The sequence below is a fragment of the Dendrobates tinctorius genome, unplaced genomic scaffold (assembly GCF_039654945.1).
Source record: "Dendrobates tinctorius isolate UK_male_01 unplaced genomic scaffold, ASM3965494v1 ptg000049l, whole genome shotgun sequence".
NCBI lineage: Eukaryota > Metazoa > Chordata > Amphibia > Anura > Dendrobatidae > Dendrobates > Dendrobates tinctorius.
The window spans coordinates 4179533-4205907 of record NW_027361717.1 but is presented as its reverse complement, the minus strand read 5'-3'; the positions used below and the strand labels follow the sequence as shown (position 1 = coordinate 4205907).

General features: G+C 44.5%; 1 protein-coding gene across 1 annotated transcript in view; it reads right to left on the bottom strand.

Annotated features, from left to right (window-relative positions):
• The window catches only part of SH3YL1 (SH3 and SYLF domain containing 1), a 144592-nt gene that overhangs the window by 47405 nt on the left and 70812 nt on the right, over positions 1-26375 (bottom strand). Inside the window, exons 7-9 of the mRNA XM_073576445.1 lie at positions 24277-24442; positions 21716-21776; positions 19760-19816 (exon numbers count right to left, since the gene is read on the bottom strand). Of these exons, the coding sequence (XP_073432546.1) occupies positions 19760-19816; positions 21716-21776; positions 24277-24442 (284 nt within the window). The remainder of the gene's footprint in view (positions 1-19759; positions 19817-21715; positions 21777-24276; positions 24443-26375) is intronic.

The following is a 26375-nucleotide window of genomic DNA, read 5'->3' as shown; positions in this document are numbered from 1 at the left end:
CACAACTTTTAGGCAATTTTCCCATCAAATTATATAGAAGGTTCAGCCCGCACCTGTGTTATTACAGGAGTAGCCTTACATTGTGCAGCTACTGTATACCGTGCGGTATTCTACTACATGATGGATCACATTTACCTTAATAGAATATATAGTTTCTGGCTGGGAAAGACCAGTATATCACATGAACTGTTCTACACTGCCCTTGATTAGCCTTCAGCAGGACCCCATGTTGCTTCTGCAAGTCTATACATCGTGTTGCTTTACCTTGTTTGTCCCTTGTTTATCTTCTCTTTATTCTTTTTTTTTTTTTTTTTGCTGGAAAAACCCATAAAGTAGGTAAATCTGCAAAACTGAGTAAACTTATTTAACTTACAAAACACACTTGACATCTGAACGTTGGTCTCATCATGGGTCCTAGCTGGATTTCTGGATTGCATCCGACAAGTGACAGTGTTTCCGGTTTCAACACGTGACAGGAGCTGTATATTAAGGGAGCTGGCTGACTGCTCATAATCAGAATAGACCCCCCCCCAAAAAAAAAAAAAAAAAAAAAAAAAGAGTAATACTAGACACTTCACCAAATATATCTTTCCCAAACAACCTTGGAACAGTATACACATATCTCAGGATAAGAAGAGATTTGAGCAATAATAAATAATTCAATAAAAAAAACTAACTTTTTTTTAACACAAAATCAAATACTAGATATAAAATTACAGGAAAAACCTCCACAAGGACACAGAAAAATGCCTTAAGAACCAATAAACATGGTATAAACATTAATTCCCACTCACATGGTTAGCCTAAGCTGATCTTAGGTTCCAAATTACCTCAAAAGTGGCATACATACAATGTAGAACATACAGTTAGGTCCATATATATTTGGACAGACATTTTTCTAATTTTGGTTCTAGACATTACCACAATGAATTTTAAACAAAACAATTCAGACGCAGTTGAAGTTCAGACTTTCAGCTTTCATTTGAGGGTATCCACATTAAAATTGAATGAAGGGTTTAGGAGTTTCAGCTCCTTAATATGTGCCTCCCTGTTTTTAAAGGGACCAAAAGTAATTGGACATTGGACTGCGGTGGTTTTCAGTTGCTGTTTGTTTGTGGGCCTTTCTGTCTGAAGTTTAGTCTTTAACAAGTGAAATGCATGCTCAACTGGGTTGAGATCAGGTGACTGACTTGGCCATTCAAGAATATTCCACTTCTTTGCTTTAATAAACTCCTGGGTTGCTTTGGCTTTATGCTTTGGGTCATTGTCCATCTGTAGTATGAAATGACGTCCAATCAGTTTGGCTGCATTTGGCTGGATCTGAGCACACAGTATGGCTCTGAATACCTCAGAATTCATTCGGCTGCTTCTGTCCTGTGTCACATCATCAACAAACACTAGTGACCCAGTGCCACTGGCAGCCATGCATGCCCAAGCCATCACACTGCCTCCGCCGTGTTTTACAGATGATATGGTATGCTTTGGATCATGAGCTGTACCACGCCTTCGCCATACTTTTCTCTTTCCATCATTCTGGTAGAGGTTGATCTTGGTTTCATCTGTTCAAAGAATGTTCTTCCAGAACTGTGCTGGCTTTTTTAGATGTTTTGTAGCAAAGTCCAGTCTAGCCTTTTGATTCTTGATGCTTATGAGTGGCTTGCTCCGTGCAGTGAACCCTCTGTATTTACTTTCATGCAGTCTTCTCTTTATGGTAGATTTGGATATTGATATGCCTACCTCCTGGAGAGTGTTGGTCACTTGGTTGGCTGTTGTGAAGGGGTTTCTCTTCACCATGGAGATTATTCTGCGATCATCCACCACTGTTGTCTTCCGTGGGCGCTCAGGTCTTTTTGCATTGATGAGTTCACCAGTGCTTTCTTTCTTTCTCAGGATGTACCAAACGGTAGATTTTCCCACTCCTAATGTTGTAGCAATTTCTCGGATGGGTTTTTTCTGTTTTTGCAGCTTAAGGATGGCTTGTTTCACCTTCATTGAGAGCTCCTTTGACCACGTTTCCTTCATAGCAAAACCTTCCAAATCCAAGCAACACACCTCAAATCAACTCCAAGCCTTTTATCTGCTTAATTGAGAATGACATAATGAAGGGATTGCCCACACCTGTCCATGAAACAGCCTTGGAGTCAATTGTCCAATTACTTTTGGTCCCTTTAAAAACAGGGTGGCATACGGTATGTTAAGGAGCTGAAACTCCTAAACCATTCATTCAATTTTAATGTGGATACCCTCCAATGAAAGCTGAAAGTCTGAACTTCAACTGCATCTGAATTGTTTTATTTAAAATTCATTGTGGTAAAGTCTAGGACCAAAATGTAAAAAATGTTGTCTCTGTCCAAATATATATGGACCTAACTGTATAAAAGGGTAAGTAACCTATATTACATGTGCTGCCTTCGATGTCTCAGGCTTTGTGTCCCACTACAACAACGTTTCGCCTAGCTCCTTCCGGGGGATTGTGGGGTAATTTGGAACCTGGGATCACCTTAGGCTAACCATTTGATTAATATACCTCTTACTACAGTACAGCACTGGCACTTCACAATCTAATACCCTTGGCTTTTCCTATGTGTGGATCTCTACACTATGTTTATTTGTTCTTCGGGCATTTCCTGTCATTTCATACCTAACATTTGATTTTACTATTTTATGAATTAATGAATAATTTATTATTGCTTGAATCTCTTATCCTGGGATATGAGTATACTATTCCCAGGTTGTTTGGGGAATATGACTGTACATATCAGTAGCTAAACCAGCCCCCTTCTCTCTATCACCTGCAGAATAAGGGGACACTGGCTTAGCTACCAACATGAGCAGTAGGCTTGCTCATTTCATGTGCAGACAGGAGTAACCATGGTCTGTTTTGGAAACAAAGAAGAGAAGGACCTGCTGGGCCCCAAGACTGGAGCACCTATTGCATATCAAATGAGACCTTCCCCAACCAATTACTCAAAAAACAGCTCTAAAGTGCAGCTTGGGGGGGGGGGGGGGGGTCACACGCTTGAGGACTCCTGTACTGAGTTCCAGCAGTGGTCCACTAAAGTTCTGTGGAACGATGCAGCTGTCAGGTACCAGTTCTGCAAAGGTCTTTCCAAAACCCTTAAGGAGGTCCATGTATAATGATAAAGATTTTGTCTCGGTTTGTGAAGTCTGAGCACGCGCTAAAGTCAGTCAGCCGGGGAACTTACTCCATTGCAAATTCCATAAAGACCATGGACTCATTTGTCCATGGATTTTATCACGGATTTGCCTCTGGCTGGTGGTGGCTGACAGATTCAGCAGACTAGCTCCTTTTGTTCCTTTGTCAGGATTACCTAAAGCAGAGACACTCTCCAGGTTATCTATTTTTCATATTGCAAGGTTACATGGGATCCAACATAACATTGTGGCCAATAGGGCAGTGCAATTTGTCTCCAAATTCTGGAGAGCTTTTTGTAGTAAACTCAGGATTGACTTGTAATTTTCATCTGCTTACCATCCTGAAATCAATGGTCAGACAGAGGACAAATCAATCTTTGGAACAAATTTAAGATGTGTTGTGGCAGCTCGCAAGAGGACTGGTCTTCGCTTTTACCTCTCGCAGGGTTTGCTTGCTTTTAACAGTCAATGAAATCAGTCTACTGGAACCTCACAGCTTTTTCTGTAATTATGGTTTTCATCCCCATTTTGTTATATACAAGATAGACCAAACACGGCAAGTCTTTACTATTCAACCACCACAACCCCTTTGTATACCAGACCAATGCCCTAACCCCATAACCTCCTTATCCAACATCACTGAAGGAGAGCTTGCTCATCTTCTCTCCGAATCATACCTCACCACTTGTGCACTTGACCCCATCCCATCCCACCTCCTCCCCAACCTCGCCACCACTCTTATCCCATCTTTAACCCACCTCTTCAATCAATACACTTGGCCTGGGGCAACTCAAAGTCCCACAAATTCCCGTACCATCTTTATGCCGATGACACTCAGATCTACCTCTCTGGCCCAGACGTCACCTCTCTGCTGTCCAGAATCCCGGAGTGTCTATCAGCCATATCCTCCTTCTTCTCCTCCCGCTTACTCAAACTGAATGTGGACAAATCTGAACTGATCATCTTTCCCCCCCATTTCACAGATCCTCCTTACCTGATCTATCAATAACAATTGACGACATCATGCTTTGCCCCGTACCGGAGGTCCGCTGCCTCGGAGTAACCCTGGACTCTGCCCTGTCCTTCAAACAACACATCCAAGCTCTCTACACCTCCTGCCGCCTCCAGCTCAAAAATATTTCCAGAATCTGTCCCTTCCTCAACCCTCACTCTACTAAAATGCTTGTGCATGCCCTAATCATCTCCTGTCTCAACTACTGCAACATCCTTTTCTGTGGCCTCCCTGCTAACACCCTCGCACCTCTCCAGTCCATCCTTAACTCTGCTGCCCGACTAATTCATCTCTCTCCACGCTACTCCTCCGCTTCTACCCTCTGCAAATCTCTTCACTGGCTTCCATTCCCTCAGCGTATCCAGTTCAAATTACTAATACTGACCTACAAGGCCATCTATAACCTGTCTCCTCCATATATCTCTGAATTAATGTCCCGATATCTTCCCTCACGTAATCTACGATCCTCCCAAGACCTCCTTCTCTCCTCCACACTTATTCGCTCCTCACCCACCCGCCTCCAAGACTTCTCCCGAATAGTCCCCATCCTCTGGAAGCCCCAAAACGACCGGCTATCAACCACACTCGGATCCTTCAGACGGCACCTGGAAACCCATCTCTTCAGGAAAGCCTACAGCCTGCAATGATCCCCGCTGCCCCCTCACCACTACTGGAGCTACCGCCTCACCATCACTGGAGCTGCTGCTGCAACCCCCCAACCTACTGTCTCCTTCCCCACCATCCTGTAGAATGTAAGCCCGAAAGGGCAGGGTCCTCTCTCCCCTCAATATCAGTCTGTGATTGTTAGTTTGTTTACTGTAAGTGATATCTGTAATTTGTATGTAACCCCTTCTCTTGTACAGCACCATGGAATCAATGGCGCTATATAAATAAATAAATAATAATAATAATAATAATAATAATATTTTGTAGGATCAGTTCTGAATGTCCTGGAGTGGAGGTCGTCGTACAGAGACTTGGGGATGTCAGATTTTAAAGTTGGTCAATCCGGTGGCATTTGGATTAAAGCTTCCTCCATCTCTTCACATCTCTAACGTGTTCCATAAATCCCTATTAAAAGAAGATTGTCCCTTCGGCGTGGTCTCCCTCATCCCCAGGTCCTCAGATTTTGGTCGAAGGCTTGAAGTATGAGGTTCAAAGAGTTGTGGATTCTTGTATTGTTCAAAATTCCCTACAATACCAGACTAGAGGAGAGATCCTGGGCCCCATATTGATCGGATAGTCAGAGCTTTCCATCTAAAATTTCCTGGGAAGCCTGGGGGTCCGGCGCGCCCCCTCCCAATCCCCTAGAACCGGGAATACTGTGACTTTTCCACCCCAAAATGTGTTTGGGATGCAGTTACAGATATCTCGGGCATCCAATCTAAGACTGGTAGGCACTGTCTGTTTCCAGGTGTTCATTATCCCAGGTGATTGCCAGGCTACTTAACTGGGCTGTTACTCCCAGACTTCAGCCAGACGTATATTCAGTTACTGTGTGGTTTGTCTCTCTGTGCCTTGCGTTCTGTTTGTAATCTTTCATTGCCTGACCTTGGACTTTTTTCTGACGATCCATCTATTTAACCCCTTCTGCTCTGATCTGCTATCCTCCTGGCATTCTAACCTTGGAACGTTACCTGACTATGCCTTGGTCTCTTCCTTCTCTTTATGATGTACCTTCCTGGCTTTTGACTTCAGACTCCTATCTATTCCGTCACGCAGTTTGGCTGTGAAAAATGACTCAGCATCACACCAGTCTAAACTTTCTATTGAGCCCATATACACATTGCATTAAGGAGCAGAGTGCTTTAGCCTCCTGAAAAGTGAAGATCAGTTTTTAGAGCGATCGTTGGACATTTCAGGTCCCGGACCCTTAACAATCATCGGCACATGTAAGTGGGTATAATATGTTAAAGAGAATCTGTCGGCAGGTTTTTGCCATGTAATCTGATAGCAGAACAACACAGGGCCTGAGACCCTATTACAACAATGTATCACATACTAGGCTGTATCTTGTTACAATAAAATGAGTGTTTTATTAACAGAAAATTATCACTTGAGGACTAGGTGTCTTGTGCCTCCTAGTCCTCTTGCTCTGTGTAACCCCGCCCCCAACTGATTGGAAGCATTTTGTCAATGAACAGTGTACACAGAAAGCTACCAATCAGTGGTGTGGGTGGAGTTATACGTGGCTCTGCATTCACAGCTCTGTAGAAGAAAAACAGGGATTTTATTACAACTGCTGCACTAAGTAAATGAAGGTCTCTGCACTTATACCACGCTGATTTCAGAAGGGGTAGCAAATACCTGGTGACATTCCTTTTAAAGAACCCAACAATAGGTAAACTTTGATGGCTGGACCGTACACTACAGGCAATTGTTACCATCCACCTTTCGTGTATCCCCCATGTCCTCATAGATTGTAACCTTGCGAGCAGGGTCCTCACTCCTACTGGTATCTATTGATTTATGTGATTATTCTTATTTTGTAACGTCTTTTATTGCCTGTACAAGTCCCCTGTAAAATGGAAAGTGCTGCGGAATATGTTGGTGCTATAAAAATAACAATTATTAAACTTAAAACATTTTTTTTTCAATTGAAGGAGCAATTACCAGATCATGGAAACTATCAGACAATCTGACTGATCTTAAAATGACTGAATGCCACAAGTTTCCTCAAAATCAAAGTGTGAAAAATACTGAATTTATATAAAGCATTTTTATATATTTGGGACCTGTATATTATTGTTATAACACTGCCATAGAACAGCGAAAATTTTTTTTTTTTTTTTTTAGTATTGGGGGATAGAGAGGGACTAATAAATTTTATAATAATAAATTTTATTTCTATAGTGCCGACATATTCCGCAGCACTTTACATTTCAGAGGGGACACGTACAGACAATAGACATTACAGCATAACAATAATCACATAGATTATAACAGATACCAAGAGGAATGAGGGCCCTGCTCACAAGCTTAAGGGCCTGTCACACTAAGCGATATCGCTAGCAATATCGCTATAACTTGTGACGTTATAGCGATATTGCTAGCGATATCGCTATGTCTGATACTTACCTACGACCGCTCCCCCGCTGGTTATCGCTGATCGCGCGAGATCAGGCTGAACCGTTTCTCGTCGTCAGCTTCCTGCGGCGCTTCCTGCTGTGACGACGAGCGACGCGTGGAGCTGGGCAGGAGGATGCAGGATCGCCCCGTCTGACAGGCAAGTAGCGATCCCCGTCCACAGTGATGTCGCTAGTGAGATCTGCCTGTGTGGCAGCTCACTAGCGACCACTTAGCGATGTACCAGCGATCCTGGCCGCGTCATATCGCTGGTCGGGATCGCTGGTACATCGCTAAGTGTGACAGTACCTTTACAGTCTATGAGGAAAGAGGTAGACACGAAAGGTGGGTGGTAACAGTTGCCCTGATTGTATGGACCAGCTATAATGTTAAGTGTGTAACAGTACAGACACAGAGGGCTAATGGATGCATAAAGCATGTGGGAACATGATGCGGGGAACCTGGTTATGGTAAAACTTTTGGCTGTGCCACACAGGGGTAGATTAGGTTAATGTGTTGAGGCGGTAGGCCAGTCTGAATAAATGCGTTTTCAGGGCACGCTTAAGATTGTGGAGATTGGGGACTAATCGTATTGACCTGGGAAGTGCATTCCAAAGAATTGGCACAGCACGTGTAAAGTCTTGGAGACGGGAGTGGGAGGTTCTGATTATTGAGGATGCTAACCTCAGGTCATCAGCAGAGCGAAAGGCGCGGGTAGGGTGGTATACTGAAACAAGGGAGGAGATGTAGAGTGGTGCTGAGCCATGGAGGGCTTTGTGCGTGAGGGTAATAAGTTTATACTGAATTCTGGAGTGGATGGGTAGCCAGTGTAATGACTGGCACAAGGTAGAGGCATCGGTGTAACGATTGGTGAGGAATATGATCCTGGCTGCAGCATTCAAGACAGATTGGAGAGGGGAGAGTTTGGTAAGAGGGAGACCGAATAGAAGAGAGTTACAATAGTCGAGAATGAATAAGAGAAACAGTAAGAGTTTTTGCAGAGTCAAAAGTAAGAAAAGGTCGAATTCTAGAGATGTTTTTGAGGTGCAGATGACAAGAGTGAGCCAATGATCGAATGTGGGGGGCGAAGGAAAGCTCGGAGTCAAGTATGACCCCAAGACAGCGGGCATGTTGCTGGGGAGTAATAGTGGAACCACACACAGAAATGGCAATGTCGGGTATAGGTACATTTGTAGAGGGAGGAAACACAAGGAGATCAGTCTTTTACAGGTTCAGTTTCAGATATAGTGAGGACATGATGTTGGACACAGCGTTTAGACAATTGCCGGTATTTTCTAGAAAGGCTGGCGTGATGTCAGGAGAAGAAGCGTATAATTGGGTGTCATCAGCATAGAGATGGTACTGGAAACCAAATCTACTGATTGTTTGACCAATAGGGGCAGTGTACAAGGAGAAGAGGAGGGGGCCTAGGACTGATCCTTGAGGAACCCCAACAGTAAGGGAAAGGTGAGAGGAGGAGCCAGCAAAAGATACAGTAAAGGAGCGGTCAGAGAGATAGGAGGAGAACCAGGAGAGAACGGTGTCCATGAGGCCAATGGAACGGAGCATAGTGAGGAGGAGCTGATGATCCACAGTGTCGAATGCTGCAGAGAGATCCAAGAGAATTAGCATGGAGTAATGACCATTTGATTTAGCTGTTAGTAGATCATTAGAGACTTTAGTGAGGGCAGTTTCAGTAGAGTGTAAAGAGCGGAAACCGGATTGGAGAGGGTCGAGAAGAGAGTTATCAAAGAGATAGCCAGTAAGACGGGAGTGGACCAGGCGTTCCAGGAGTTTAGAGATGAAGGGAAGATTAGAGACAGGTCTATAGTTAGTGGCACAGTTTTGGTCGAGGGATGGGTTTTTAAGTAGTGGATGTATGATGGCATCCTTAAATGAGGAGGGAAAGATACCAGAAGAGAGAGAGAGGTTAAATATTTTAGTTAGGTGAGGGGTGTCAGCAGGGGAAAGGGACTGGAGGAGATGTGACGGAAATGGGTCACTGGTGCAAGTGGTTGGGCGAGAAGATGCAAGGAGCCTGCTTACTTCTTCTTCTGTGACTGGTTCAAAATCAGAGAGTGAGCTAGATGCAGTGAGGAAGGGAGGACAGTGCATGGTATGAGGTGATTGGGAGATAATTTCCTGTCGAATCTGGTCAATTTTTTCTTTGAAGTAATTGGCCAGATCGACAGCTCGGAGCGCCGTGGTTGGGGCCTGTACTCTTGGGTTGAGTAGAGAATGAAAAGTGTCAAAGAGACGTTTCGGGTTATTAGATAGTGAGGTGATGAGGGTGTTGAAATAGGTTTGTTTGGAGAGGTGAAGGGCAGTTGTCATGATCCAGGACGGGATTTCGCTTTGACCCGTCCTGGTTAGACTATGGGTTAATTGTGCTGCCTCTCTGGCAGCAGGAGGCTATTTAGCGCTCACTGGACCTGGGTCCGGTGTCAGTTATACTCCTGCCCTCGGCTGAGTTAAGTGACCTCTTGTATACGTGTGCCTTGTGCCTGATAACTTGCTTGCTTATTCGGTTGTGATCTGGTTCTGTCCCTGTTACGAGTTCTGCCTGACCCTCTTGTACTGCGCTACCTCTCGTGTATGACTCTCTGCTTGTGACCCGACTCCTCTCTGCTCGTCCCCTTGGTACCGCACCGCCCTCTTGTGTATGACCTTTGGCTCTGTCTGACTACCCGTCTGTTTGTCCCTCTGTACCTCGTTTGCCCGTACTGCTGTGACCTCTGTTTTGCCTGACTGAGTTGTTGTGTGGTGTCCTGTCCTATCTGAATACAGGACGCTAAGCCCCGCCCCCTTGCTGTCACATGACCATAGGTCCCGTGCAGACTATTCAGTTTCAGTGTCCGCAGGTCCTATGCCTCTTTACTTTCCAGCGCTGACTGGACCCTGACACTATTAGCCTGAAGCACGCATGGTCACCTCTGCTGCCCTGCTCCCCAGGTAACTCTTAGCACTGCTTCTGTACTCAGGACACGCGCACTGGCTCTATGAGCAAGTGTAGTGCGGTGTCTCTGACATTATAACTGACCTATACCATTTTTTTTTTCTCTGCTCCCATTCACCTGTGTGTGTGATGGATCCTGTGCACACTCTTTCTGAACAGGTTAAGCATCTGACGCAGATGTCTCAGAAACTCTTTGGAGAACAAAGAGTCCTGGCTCAGTCTCAGCAGCTGATCACCGACACTGTGCAGGGGGTTCTTTCATGGGGGGCTCGGGATGTTACATTAGTTTCCCCTGAGTCTCCGGTTAAGTTACCAGATACCTTTTCTGGAGATAAAAATGACTTCAGAGTTTTCAAGGAAGGCTGTAAGCTTTTTTTTCCTTAAGACCACACTCTTCTGGGGATGAAAGTCAGAGAGTGGGGGTCATTATGTCTCTGTTAAGGGGAGCCCCCCAAGCTTGGGCTTTCTCCCTTCCTACCACGGCCCCTGAGCGTATGACTGTGGATGCATTTTTTGAGGCCCTGGGGCATATTTATGATGAGCCTGATCGGGTGCGTATGGCTGAGGACATGCTGATGAATGTTTGCCAGGGGAAACACTCAGCCGAGTGGTTTTGCTCAGAGTTCAGACGCTGGGCTGCTGAGGTCTGCTGGAACGACGCCGCTCTCCGGGGGTTGTTCCGTAGAGGCCTGTCTGAGCATCTGAAAGACGCCTTGGCTCTCCACCCCCCACCTGATGCCCTGGAGGAAGCTATGACACAGGCTGTCCGAATGGATCGCAGGTTACGGGCAAGGGGAGTGATACAAACCGAGACTTCATTATTCTCCCAAGGAAGGGGAGCCAGTTCTTCATTGAAAATCACGGAGATGGGAACCATCAACCTTAAGGAGGAAGAAAGGAGACAACGGCACGTGAGAAAATGCTGTGTTCACAGTGGCGAGTCTGGACATTGGAAAAAGGATTGCCCCTCCCGGCCACTAACCAGCAAGCGACTGAGCCCGGGTGATTATCGTGGAGGTCATCCAGGCTCTCAGGTACCCTTTTCTGCATTTTCTAAAATGTCATTTCAAGTGGAACTTTGTTGTGGGGGTGTCTCCACATCCACTTCTGCCTTCGTGGATTGCGGTTCATCATTGAACTTTATTGACTCTGACTTGGTGGCCAGGTGTAAGTTAGGGACAGTTAGGTTGGAAACTCCGATTCACCTTGTTGCTATTGACAAAACACCACTGGTTAAGAATGACATTGTGTTTTGTACTGAAGAGTTTCTCCTTAAAGTGAGTTCCTTACACCAGGAACGTATTTCATGTTTTGTAATGAACAACCTGCCTGCGGGACTGGTGTTGGGGTTCCCCTGGTTACAGCTGCATAATCCTGTGATTAATTGGGAATCTCAGGATATTGTTAAATGGGGTCCCTATTGCTCTGAGAAATGTCTTGTTTCTGTGTCTGTGTCGTCCGTGGGTCTAGAAGGCATTCCGGAGTGCCTGATAGATTATACAGACGTTTTCTCCGAAAAAGAGGCTGAGGTTTTACCACCACACCGCCCATTTGATTGTGCCATTGACCTGGTTCCAGGTGCTAAATTGCCCAAAGCCCGCCTGTATAACCTCTCGGGTCCGGAACGGGCTGCGATGAAGGAATATATTTCCGAGAGCCTCCGAAAGGGACATATTCGTCCTTCTGTTTCTCCTGTGGCGGCAGGGTTCTTTTTTGTAAAAAAAAAAAAAAAAAAAAAAAAAAAAAAAAGACGGTGGTTTGCGCCCATGCCTCGATTTTCGTGAGTTAAATAAAATAACTGTGAGGAATACTTATCCCCTTTCACTTATTCCTGATTTATACAAATCAGTTGTCCGGAGCCAAGTGGTTTTCGAAATTAGATCTACGGGGAGCGTATAACCTTATCCGAGTCCGGGACGGAGATGAATGGAAGACCGCTTTTCTCACTACTGAAGGGTTGTTTGAAAATTTGGTCATGCCCTTCGGCCTGACCAACGCTCCAGCGGTCTCCCAAAATTTCATAAATCATGTGTTCTCCGATTTGATTGGACGTTTTATGGTGGTGTATTTGGATGACATTTTAATCTACTCGCCTGATAAACAGACTCACATTGGTCATGTTCGGGCAGTTCTCCAAAGGTTCAGGGAGAACTGTCTGTTTGCTAAACTTGAAAAATGTTTATTTTTTGTTCAGGAACTGTCCTTTCTGGGGTTCATCGTGTCTGCTGAAGGGTATCGCATGGATCCTAATAAGGTACAGGCCATTCTCGAGTGGGTTCAACCGTGTGATTTGAAGGGTCTGCAACGTTTCCTAGGGTTCGCTAATTATTATCGGAAATTTATAAGGGGGTTCTCACAGGTGGTTAAACCCCTCACAGACATGACTCAAAAGGGGGCCGATATCAAGAATTGGTCAACCGCAGCAGTAGCGTCATTTCAGTTTTTGAAAAAAATGTTTCATGTCGGCCCCGGTTCTTATCCAACCGGACCCCTCTGAACCATTTATTGTTGAGGTAGACGCCTCAGAGGTGGGGGTGGGGGCGGTATTGTCCCAAGGACCCGCCACTTTGACCAATTTAAGACCTTGTGCCTTTTTCTCAAAGAAGTTCTCCCCTGCGGAGAGAAACTATGATGTGGGGGAATCGGGAACTTCTGGCCGTAAAATTGGCTTTTGCAGAATGGAGGCATTTTTTGGAGGGGGCTGTTCATCCTATAATGGTAATCACGGACCACAAAAACCTAGCTTACATTGAGTCGGCTAAAAGGTTGACTCCCAGACAGGCTAGATGGTCACTTTTTTTCCCCCCGATTCAACTTCTCGATCACTTTTCGACCAGGAACCAAGAATATCAGAGGGGATGCGTTGTCACGCAGTCTAGATCCGGTGTCCCCCCCGGAACCTCCATCCTCCATTCTTCAGCCTGGGGTGGTGGTGGCAGAGGTTTCTGATGTGTTGGAACGGGAGATTCGAGAAGCCCAGGCTCTTGCACCTCCAGCTAAGCCGTTGGATAAACTTTTTGTGCCAGCTCAGTTTCGTCTCAAGGTCCTCCAGGAGTTCCATGACTCAGTTCTGGGTGGACATCCAGGGATCTCAGCGACCCGGAAGGCCATTGCTAGAATATTCTGGTGGTCTTCTTTAGCCTCTGATGTTGGGGAGTATGTGTCTGCGTGTGAGGTTTGTGCCCGTGCGAAAACTCCCCATAACCGGCCGGCCAGGGAATTGGTACCACTGCCAATTCCTGAGAGACCATGGACTCATCTGTCCATGGAATTCATCACCAACCTTCCCCCTTCCAAGGGTAATACCGTGGTCTGGGTCGTAGTGGACAGGTTTAGTAAGCAGGCACATTTTGTACCTTTGGCAGCTCTACCTAATGCGGAAACATTGTCCAGATTGTTTGTGGAGCATGTGGTGCGGTTGCATGGGGTACCCCTGAATGTGGTGTCTGATAGGGGAGTGCAGTTTGTGTCCAGATTTTGGAGAGCTTTTTGTAGGAGGTTGGGTATTGGTCTGTCCTTTTCATCCGCCTACCATCCAGAGACTAATGGGCAGACTGAGCGGACCAATCAGTCTCTGGAGCAAATTCTGCGTTGTTTGACCTCAGCCCGACAGGATGATTGGTGTTCTGTGTTACCATTGGCTGAGTTTGCATTTAACAACCGCACTAACCAGTCTACGGGTACATCTCCTTTTCTTTGCAATTATGGGTTTCATCCTCATTTTGGAGAATTTTCCCACTTGAATTCTGGGTGTCCTGGGGCGGACGAGACGATCCAGCGGTTGGGGGAGGTATGGCGGGAGGTCCAGAATAACATTACGAAGGCCCAGGACAAATGTAAATTTTTTGCAGACAAAAAACGATCCGTGGGTCCAGTGTTTCAGGTCGGAGATAAGGTATGGTTATCCACCAAAAATATAAGGCTCAAGGTCCCCTCTGTGAAGCTTGGACCCAAGTTTATAGGTCCCTATGTAATTACCGAAGCAGTTAACCCGGTGGCTTTTCGGTTGAGTCTTCCGCCATCTCTAAGGATCCCTAATGTTTTCCATAAGGCCCTTTTGAAACCTGTGAGGTCCAGTGGGGAGGGATCATCATCTTCCCCGACACCGGTTCTGGTAGATGGGCAGGCTGAGTACGAGGTGGAACGAATTGTCGACTCCAGGTTGGTCCGTCGCGCCCTTCAGTATCTGATACATTGGAAGGGCTACGGTCCTGAGGAACGCTCGTGGGTTCCTGCTCGATCAGTTCATGCGAATCGGTTGATCCGAGCCTTTCACGCCAAGTACCCTGAGAGACCTGGGGGTCCGGTGGCCCCCCATTGAGAGGAGGGTACTGTCATGATCCAGGACGGGATTTCGCTTTGACCCGTCCTGGTTAGACTATGGGTTAATTGTGCTGCCTCTCTCTGGCAGCAGGAGGCTATTTAGTGCTCACTGGAACTGGGTCCGGTGTCAGTTATACTCCTGCCCTCGGCTGAGTTAAGTGACCTCTCGTATACGTGTGCCTTGTGCCTGATAACTTGCTTGCTTATTCGGTTGTGATCTGGTTCTGTCCCTGTTACGAGTTCTGCCTGACCCTCTTGTACTGCGCTACCTCTCGTGTATGACTCTCTGCTTGTGACCCGACTCCTCTCTGCTCGTCCCCTTGGTACCGCACCGCCCTCTTGTGTATGACCTTTGGCTCTGTCCGACTACCCGTCTGTTTGTCCCTCTGTACCTCGTTTGCCCGTACTGTGTGTGACCTCTGTTTTGCCTGACTGAGTTGTTGTGTGGTGTCCTGTCCTATCTGAATACAGGACGCTAAGCCCCACCCCCTTGCTGTCACATGACCATAGGTCCCGTGCAGACTATTCAGTTTCAGTGTCCGCAGGTCCTATGCCTCTTTACTTTCCAGCGCTGACTGGACCCTGACACTATTAGCCTGAAGCACGCATGGTCACCTCTGCTGCCCGCTCCACAGGTATCTTTTAGCACTGCTTCTGTACTCAGGACACGAGCACTGGCTCTATGAGCAAGTGCAGTGCGGTGTCTCTGACAGCAGTGTTGTATGTTCGAAGCATAAACTTATAATGGATGGACTATTATTTTCGCTGTAGAGTATTTTGGATGGGTTTCTCGTAGGACATTTTCTACTTCTGCGGAGGGGGGATGCGTCATCCCTATGCTGTCATTTGGGCCCATGGGACATAGAGGGTGAATTAGATCATTCAGAAGGATTTTAATGCTCGGTTGCCGCCTGAACTTTGATAATGATCATATGGAATTAGATGACGTGATGTGTCTACAACTAAATGAATACATAAAATGGAACTTGTAATGATAAAAGGTATATGAAGCACATAGAAAAGTTTTTCCATGAAAATTTTAGCCGGCAGCGAAAGCATTAAAAATAAAGGTGACTTAATGGCAATTAATAAATGGAAGGAATAGAAATAGAAAAAAGAAAGCAAATCAAAATGATAGCTAATTAGACTTAAATAATTCCCTCCGTATTATTGTATCTTCTGAGTCACGGCTGTAAAAAGAGATGAAGATTACACAGACCTAAAATAGCGCATTCATGAGAAGGTGCAGAAATAATGGATATGCAAGGTAGGATACGTTTGGATTCTGAGTGGCTCACCATTTTCCACAAACCCAAGTCACTTGTAAAGCTAAATATTTTCTCTCGCCTAAATAGTCCACCACCACCTGCGAGTGACATTATTGAACAGTTGAAGTCTCACACTTTGCACTGACGAGGTGCAGTACCCCGAAACACAGTGTCTGCGAATTGAGATTCTGGTTTTGGCTTTTATCCTAAGTCATGTAACAAGGCTCGTTAGAGGGTCGACATTGACTTTTAGGATTGCTAATTCCAATAGGTGGCACTACAGTTTTAGTCCTCTTCCTCTCTGAAGAGACAATTTGAAAAGTTGAAGGAACTCCAGCAACTAAACCATGAAATACAGACCATGTAAAGTTACAATCCTGGGTCACCAAGTGCTAGAGAGCATGAGGAGTCGCCAACGCTCTGCTAACTCCGTAACTGCAGAATACAAACCTCCTGTGAGGACTCTATTGTCGGGTGTCCCAGGTCCTCCTTCCCTGTCCCCAACACTAGCGGCGCCCTAGCTTTCCCTGTTCCCTGGATTACTTCTGATGGTGAAGATGCCAGGGTCACGTACCTTGCCTTAGCTCCCGAATCCACCTGCCCTCAGTCTGTACCCTTTCCCCACCCAGGGAAGGAGGGAGTAGTAGTTTACCATAAGACACCAACCAGACTAACAAGATAAACACAAACCGTGATAAAGGAATATACCAAGCATACAAATGTACTAACACACGTAACAGAGGAAAACAACGGGGAGGAGGCTGGGGTAAAAGCAATGTAGGAGAAGGAAGGAAATTAGCACACACTCAAAAACTAGCAAGTCTCAGAAATCCACCAACTGCCTTCTCAAACAACAACCACCAGCTAACAGGCTCCAACCATGCACCATAAGCTATCTCTGGCAAGAAGTGCTATCCAGGGCCCAGAATATATAGGAGAGGGGGAGTGGCTAGCCGTGAACAGCTGAGAGCCTTAATGCAGGAAAGCTTCCAGGAGCTCTCAACTGAACAGATTAATCCCTGCACTGCTAAAAGAAACCTGCACCTTTTAATATGAAGGTGACGTGCTTCTAATCAGTGCAGTAATAGGAGAAATCAGACACTGTGGTCTTCTGTCTCCTCTGTCACAGTAAAAACCATGACACCTCCTCTAGAATTAACATCAGCACAAACATAATGAGCCAGGAGATTCACTGCTTGGTTTTCCATGGCCAAGCAGCTGTATTCAACTCTTACATCACCAAGCGCAATGCCAAGTGTTGGATGGAGTGGTGTAAAGCAGCAGCCAAAGGATTCTAGAAAAGTGGAGAAGTGTTCTGTGCAATAACGGAGCACACTTTTCCATCTGGAATCTGATGGACAAATCTGGGTATGGTCTGCCAGGAGAATGCTATCTGTCTGACTACTTTGTGCCCCCTTTGCTCCACTGAAGGGAAATCTTAGTCCGTCAGCATACAAGACAGTAGATTCAATCTGTAGGAGCAGTTTGGGGAAGGCCTTATACTAAACCCCATGACTGTTCCCAGATGCACAAAGCACAGTCCATAAAGACATGGTTGGAGGGGAGTTTGGTGTGGAAAAACATGACTAAAGCCCTGACCTCAACCACATCTAACACTTTTGGCATAAACTTCACTGGAGACAGAGTCCAGCCCTCCACTCCAACATCAGTGTTTGTACTTTCATCTAGAAGAACGTTTGTGAGGTCAAGTATTCCTTCACACACCTCTAAAATCTTGTAGAAAAACCTTCCCAGAAGAACAGAAGGTGTGATAGTTGTAAAGGTGGGAGAACGCCACATTAATGTCTTTGGACGTAGGATTGGAGGTCATAAAAGTTCCTGTAGGTATAATGTGTAAGTGTCGCAATGCTTGTGTCCATTTAGAGTATCTGACCCTCCCCAACCCCCCATATGTTATTCATTCAAAACAATCCATCGTCCTCATTCATAAATGGAAATGATTGAAAAACATGTTCTGTATGGGATAATCCCCCCAGAATGGATTCCCTCGTAAGTATTAGGCTAAATATATTTTGGGTACATTTGCTGCTTTGTCTTTGTAGGTGGTGATGTAACAGATAGGAGAAGCCAGAAGGGGAGACCACCAGGGGGATTAACATATTTACTTGATTTATAAATACAGCTGCTGAGATGTAGAAAAGGCTGAGAAATCCTTCACCTCCGGATTACTGGCATAATAGGAGCTTTACGGGGAAGCCTTTTACACGTCCACTCACTGTGTGGTTATATAACCTATGCTCCTATTATCCCCCTTTAGGACTGCTCATCACTCAACTGCCATGTGCCCACGTGCCAACCAGGCGCCACGCCAGCTTATATAACATCTAATATAATAAAAGGATGCATGCAGCAAAACTTACAGATTCTTAATCTACTATACGGGAGTCTGATTTACAAGCATTACTAGAAAATAGGAAATCTTGATCCTAGTACCACGTACAAATAATGCCACCAAACTGTTTAGGTGCATCTTCCCAGTCTTGATTTTTCTCTATGTGTCCAACTTTAGTAGGTAAAGTATTTCATCATGTTATGAACTTGTGCAGACGACCATATTAATCGGTCCAAGTGCAATCCGACAACAAGACATCAGATCGAACCCGGACCAATGTGATTCTATGGGGCTGTGCACATCCAATTTCTTTCCTTGGAGAAAGTCTCTCCGAAAGGAGAAAAAAATAAATAATTGCTGTATGACCAAGTTCAAGCTGATATTTGGATAATATTCGGCCATGCAAGTCAATGAGTGCACTCGGATGACATCTGAGTGCAGTCTAGTTTTCCACGCACTGACAAAAATGGAGAAGATGGAGAATTTTTTTGTCCATCTTCTCCAAGAGAATCGGATTGCACTATGCGGATCAGAGTTTGATCAGAGTGTCATTTGCTTTATCGTTCCCATTCACTAGGCTGTGAGAATCTACTGCACCTAATAATTCAGTATGTGATGTACACCACATGGACAGAAGTATTGGGACACTCCACTTAATGGTTGACTTCAGGTTCTTCATTCAGTCCCATCATCACAGGTGTATAACATCTGGATCTTTCAAACATTTGTGGCAGAATGGTTACTTTATAAGGAGAGTATAATTTTACCATACTAAGCTGTCCCCCCAAAGCCATAACGATAATATAATGTTCATCCCTAACCTGTGTCTATAAAAACAAACACCTCAGTACATAAGCAATATAAAAACCATATTTAATCCGCACTCACCTCTATGTAAATCCCTGGTTTTCTAAGTCATGAGGGTGGAGCTGGACATCGGCTCAGTCATGCATGCTTCCTCAGGGAGCGCCATGATGTCTGGGCAGTTCAGCCCATCATTCAAATTGCGGTCGGACAGGACTGCTGGCTGGAGGAGCGTGACGGCAGATATTCAGCACCACCCACATGACTTCAACCCAGAGATTTACACAAAAGGCAAGAAAAGATTATAAACTTTTTTTTCTTTTTTTTTACTTCTATACTGGGGCATTTCGCTTTGTAGATACATCTTAGGAATGAACATAACTCACTCCAACAAGACTGGGGGCAGCTAATGAAAAGCATAATTAAGTGACAGGTTCCCTTTAAAGATCTGACCGAATTCAGTGGGAGTCTTGTAACTGGATACCACCATTGTAATAAGTCAGTTTGTGAAGTATTTAGGAACTTTAGGGAAGAACTTTCAGTATGGTGTGTGGCAATACTGAACAGTGGAAACATTAAGGAACCAGAGCAATGTAGACAAGAAGAAGAGGAGACCACATAAAGTGACAAAGTGGGGTCAACGAGCATAGAAGTCAGCAATGCTCTTCTGACTCCATATGTGAAGAGGCCAAACCTCCATTAGTTTAAACATCTGCATGAAAAATGTTTTCCTGGAGCTTCATGGGATTCCATGGCTGAGCAGCTGCATGCAACATCGCATCATCAAACAGAATATCAAGCAGCAGTTTGCTCATACTCACGCTCATTCATGTTATAGCTGGAGAGGTCGGGGTAACTTCTCTGAGTAGGTCTTGTAGCTGAAAAAAAAAAAAAAGAAAAAAAAAGTTTACATTATGGAGTCATATCTCGTAAAATACGAAAGATTGAAAAAGGTCACTTCAACAATGGAGACTTGTCGGATTGATTGCTTGTTAAAAAAACAAAAAACAAACAAATATAAGGAACGCTACTTGTAGTCAGTTTAAATACAGCTGCAGATAATACAGTCTTCAATCATGTGATTAAACTGACGCATAATTGAAGTTACCTGATGAAGTGTCACCTGAAGAAGCAATATGCGAAACATGCCTGGCAGTGGAGTGGGAAGTCACCATTCAATAGGACTGCAGGCCAGACATTTCATTCATCCTCTGGTTTTATTGGTTTAATGCTCTGAATTCATCTAGTTACACTTACCAGAGTTTAACTTCATTCTAACCTTTTTGGCAGTAAGATTTTTGACTGCACTTGTACCTGATTATTGTTAATTGTGTTTTTATGTATATCTGTGAAGGAAGTATATAACTGAAAGGTAGACTACAAGGTCAATAGAGCAACTGGGTAAGGCTACATCCATATGCGATCTCTACAGAAAGCACATCACATCTGCCTGCTCTTAACTTGGAACTACAGGGAGGCTCCTGGGAGCATGCTAGAGGTGTCAAACAGGGCAGCTTCACAGAGTTAACAGATGGTGTGCTGAATATTTCAAATTGTGCCATGAAAAAAGAAAAATGCAGCACTCACCAATAGAGCTGGAAAAACTGTGCGTCTTTATTTCACATGAATTCCATCAACAGGTATGTGGACATGCAGGACGTTAGAGGAATGCTAGGGGAGGGAGGTGCCGGACAACGGCCGTTTCGAGATTATTCGCTTCTACGGGTCCAGGAATTCATGTGAAATAAAGACGCACCGTTTTTCAGCTCTATTGGTGAGTGCTGCATTTTTCTTCTTTATTCATAATACATTGAAATATTCATGTTTCTTCATGCAAGCACTTCCGTTTTTTGACTGAACTATACACCGCATTACTTCAGATAAAAAGCTCCGTCTGTTAATGCGGTGATTTGTGTGTCCTAGTATGCCGTTCATCTGTGTGCTTTCTGAAGTCATTTCCAATTGTGTGTAGATAAAGATAAAGGGAGGATATAGGATATCTGAAATACCACAACTTTGCCCATCGTCCACTCACAAACGGCATCTTTTAAAAGGGGCCAATCGGGGTCATTCTGGAAATATGATCCTATAAAAAGCTGGGTGACACAAAGAGAAAGGCTACTGACCCTGACTCAGGTTTTGACTATTTTTATTACTTTGTTCTTTTCCTTACCTCTTGTTACTGATCAGGCTTTTTGACTCATCCTCTGCAGTAACGCTCCACCGGCCAGCAGGCACTTCATGAACTCAACCCAGGGGCATCATGTGTAAGTTAAGGTCCTAGTATAGGGCTTAAAAAGGTTGCAGACCAGGATTCCCCTGGGGCAAGCTAAACAAAAGTGGCTAGTGCAAAGCTTGATTATGGAAGCCCTTCTAAGTGCTGCGAGCCTTCCACTGATGGTGCTCTGTGATACATGAACACTAAATGCCACACATACAACCAATAAAATGGCTGTATAGTCACGTCATGAAAACTAAATGGAGGTGGAAGGAGGTTACATAGTGTAACCAATATTGGCTTATTGTTATGGACTGCATTACACCATCACATCAATTTTTTCGCATTCCCACAGCAAGCCTGTGTATTTTCTACTCATCGGTGGCTCAGGCTGCTGCTTTTTTTTTTTTTTTTACTCTCCATGCTTTCACTGCAACCATATAGTTTCCCAGGAAGGTAAGTCCAGCTTATCTACTTTACCTAAATCCTGAGTGTTTACCTGTAAGATATGGGCATGATAAATACTAACCACTTGATAGAGACAGAGCCTGGTCCTTACCTTCTGTACCGTTTGCGGACTGATGAGGGCGCTGTCTGTTCGACTTGAATGACATCTCTTTCTACATAAAGACACAACACACAGGCAGGTTATGGCTACATTTATATTTCTCTTACTACATTCATATTTCTTTCCTCTGTCCTTACACTACTTGTCTTTGTCATTTCCTGCAGAATAGGTTGGTGCTACGTAAAGCTGGTTAATATTACATGAGGCAACAGAGATAAAACAAAAAAAGGGTTCTACAAATAAAAACTTAGCGCACAAATAAGAGAGGAAGAAGCAGTGAAATCTGATTGAATGTTAAAGTGGATTTGAAAGAAAAGCAAAACTACATAAACTTGTCAAAGGAAATCTGTTAGAGGGTGTTTGCTATGCAATATGAGAGCACCATGATGTAGGAGGCAGAGACCCAATTACAGGGACGTGTCACTTACTAAGCTGTATTTTGTTGCTTCAATACAATCAGAGTTTTATCAGTAGGAGATTATCACTACAGTACAACTGGCCTCATGCCTCCTAGTCCAACCCCACTCCCAGCACCGATTAGCAGCTCTCAGCCACTATACAAATATGCACAGAAAGTTTAGGTGTGGCGGGGTGATACAGCTCAGCAATGGAGCGCTGCAGCAGAGAAAACTGATTCTATAACTGCTGCACTCAATAAGCTAAGTGATACATAACTGGAATCGGGGTCTCCGTCCCTACCACCAATCAAAGGTACTGATAGGTCGAAAGATTTCGGAAGCGAGTGTTACTCTTTATGTCCAAGTATATCTATTTATATAATTGCCTTGTAATGTTTTAATTTCCTGTTCTGTCCAGATGTCACCGTATCCCAGAATTCCAAGCAGAGGAAGTTCACCGACCGCCATATTGGGACACCCAAGTGATGGGTGTTTCAATATGGAAACTGCTGCTGGTACCAATCTATTGCGCAGTACCACCAGCGGAACACAGTCACACTGCACCTGCGACAGCCATAAAGCCACACATCACTGCGGCAGCCACAAAGCACACGTCACTGCGGCAGCCATAAAGCCACACGTCACTATGGCAGCCATAGCCACGCTCTGCTACGGGCTAATAGAGTAAATGTAGATGTATGTTTCCAATGTGGTCGCTTCAACATAAAAAAAAAGCAAGCTACATTAAAAACACTTTTTTTTTTTTAAATTAGATTTAGAAAAGAAATAAACACATCACATCCACTTGAAAGTGTAAGAAGCCGACAGATTCAGCGGTTACATCTGTAGATATCTCAAAATGTTTTTTGATCAGAATCGCCCTCATATGTCCTGCGAGAAAGATTGTCTCAGATCGGCTCCTTTTTAGGCGAGCTTTGCACGGTACATGGCAGGTGCTGAAAGGTGACAGCTTTCAGATTGGAGTACAAGTCTCAATACACAAGAGTTTCCCAGGCGCTCCACAAATAGCAGTCCCTCCGGTTATCTGGCCGCACTAGTAGGCAGCACACACTCGGGTGGATGATCTAAAGCCAACTGCATCTTAAAGAGACCTAGACAGCTCCACTGACAGGTAGCTTAGTAAATATGTCTATAAAATAATATTTCTGGAGCAGGTTATAATCCTGTGCTACACGGCTCTGCTGGAGGCATCGGACTGGCCCTGCGGAGGACGGAGGATCCTCCGGTGGGCCCCGAAATTAACTGTTGCACCCTACTGACTGTTCATCACCACTTATTACTGAGTTAGCCCACCTATACATGGCATCAGTGTTCAATCCATGTGTGGTCGGTGATTAACATGGCAAAGGATGGAAGAAGCTTTCTAAATCGATTTATCCATACATGAAAATCACAGACGGCACACTGGCCAAACACTGACATTTCATACTGTTTCTTTGCATACGCGAAAAACCAGTGATGTCGGAATGAGGCCTCTAAAATAATGAAAAATGCAATAAAAAAGGTATATAAAAGTTATTGAGGGAGTCTCCATACTTGGCTACTCCCCTTCCTACAGGAGCCAAAACAGTTCAGACGCTGCCTAGTTTGGACCCGGTCTTTCCAAGTTGCTTTTTTTTATTGGTACCATTTTGGGGTACATACAACATTTTGTTGGGGGAAATGCAGTGACAAAAACAAATTCTGGCACTTTTTTTTAATGGTGTTTAGCTCATGGGTTTATTACATAGATTTTTATAGACATCAAGATAATTTAGGCCCCCCAAAGGGACATGAACCTGTAATTGTGCGATTGCGTGTACTAAATACTGTAATACTAAAGTGTATCACTATACAGTCAAATTACTGACTGGGTTTCATAGGAGAACCAAGACAGAGTTGACAATGGCTGTCAGTAGACCCCCAGCTACCATGTTAACCCCACTGGCACCCCAAAATTGCATCTCATGGATGCTGATGGTTGACTGAGTGGTTGCACTTTGACTGTGACTGGAGCCGGCTGTGGTCGTTGCTATTAGGTGCCGGCTGTATCCCAGCTCCGTACGACCAAAAGGACATGTACATGAAATGTTGCAAGCGGATGACTGCATGAAGAAGGTAAAGTCGCTAATAGAGGACGCCTGCAGCTCGCACCTTTCTTTGTTCTCTGTTGACTTTTCTCCTGTTCATACTTTGTTCTTCAATTTCATATTTTTCAGTGAAAGAATCAAGAATGTCGTAAAGTTCTTCGGCTTGTGCAGGGCGGGGAATCTCACCAAATAAGACCTCGTATGCCCGGATGTCCTCTTGGCAATAAAATCTGTAATGAATACTTAATTACAATCCTGCAGGTTACAAGACAATATATTCTATATAGCAAGGAATCGGATATGTATGAAATCAATGAAAAGTGTTGGGGAGAATACGACATTTGATCGCCGACAAAAAAATACCTAGTGGAATCTGGAAATCATTAGCTGCCAACTCGCCCTTTTTGGCCTGTAAAGACAGAAGCTTTAGGCATCTTGGATTCATGCAGTAAGCGCTCCACCGTGGGGAGAGAATAAATCCACCCTCCGTGTTACATCGCTGTCATACAGTATGTATAGTGCAGCTTTTTCTTATTTTTCAGCACCTCTATACTCAGAAACGTGGAAAAATAAATTGGAAAGTTACCTATAGAACATCAACGAGCTGCTGTTGATGGATCTAGTCTGAAGAAGCAGTCTCAACGCTTTCAAGATTTACTGGCTCATTTCATTACCCTATGAACACAAAATGTAAGCAAAAGGCTGGAGCTACATGGTGACACTGCCCACGATGGAGGTCACACGGCCCGGTTGAATTTGTGACTTGCTTGTCACAGCCACCGTACCGTGTGGGTCACAATGAGACTCCATACGCTTGTGTTGCTCTGCAATGTAGCAGCTAGACGCGGCTATCTTTGGCTGCAAGGCCCGGGCCACACGGAGTGCAGCGTGAGAGCCAGTATGATGTGCGGTGACGTCACTGCTAATCATTCCGGATCTCTCACAGCCTTCGCAAGAACCGGCGGCTGTGAACTACGGCTACACATGATGTCACCGCTCGTCACAGTAGCTGGGTTCTCGCGCAGTGCAGCATGAGAACCGGCAGTGGCTGATGCTCCAGTTTATGAAGCTCCATGTGGGACCTCCATTTGGACCACGGTGGACAGATGTGGATTTTTTTTTTAATAAATAGATGGAAAAAAAAAAAAAAAAAAAAAAAAAGCAAAATTGGGAGGGATTTTTACAAATAAAAGGACTTGTGTGTATATTTTTTTTACTATGGGGTTAGTAATAGAGGTGTCTGAGAAGACACTTCTCCATTACTAACCCCAGGGCTTGATGTCAGTGCCAGCTGCTGACAACAACCCCACAATCCCATTACCCCGATTGCCAATGCACCAGGGCAAATCGGGAAGTGCAGACACTTAAGTGCCAGAATTGGCGCAGCTAATGGAGGCATCATTTCTGGTGCAGTAGAGGTCTGGCCTTATTAGGCTGGGAAGGGGACAATATCCATGGACCTTCCCAACCTATTAATATGAGCCTGCAGCTGTCTGCCTAGACTTTGCTGGTTATTAAAGATAGGAGGACCCCATGCAATTTTTTAAAATGCATTTATTAGCTAAATACATGTACTGAAAAATGTGTATATTTAGCAGCACTAATTATACAATCACACGGATATTGTTCTCTCTTCCTATCTTCTATCTTTGCACATCTAACACCTATACTTCTGTCATTTCTATTCTGCATTCTATTGCAGTACCTGTCACCAATTGCGCACATGCATGGTACATACGGAAACACGGATAGCACTGGTACTTGGTTTTTCCAGTACCGGAAATATCAGGAAGTGTAAAAGAGGCCTGAGGCCGTGTTCACACACAGCTTTTTTTTAGCGGTTTTCACTATAAAACCGCTAAAAATAAGCTTCCCAGTCACTTCTATGCATTTTGCACTTTTTGTGCACATTGATGCGTTTTGTTTTTTTTTGCGGTAAAAAAAAAAAAAAAAAAAAAAAAAAAAATCGCATCGCGGTAAAAAACGCAGCATGCTGATTAATTTTGCGGATTTTTCCGCAGTTTTGGCTTCTTCCATGCGTTTTGAAATCGCTGCGGAAAAAAACGCATCAAAAACGCGCAAAAACCGCCGCGGAAAAATAGGTGCGGTTTCTGGGAAGGGAGTCAGGTTTTTGAGCAAAAATTTTCTGCAACGTGTGCACTT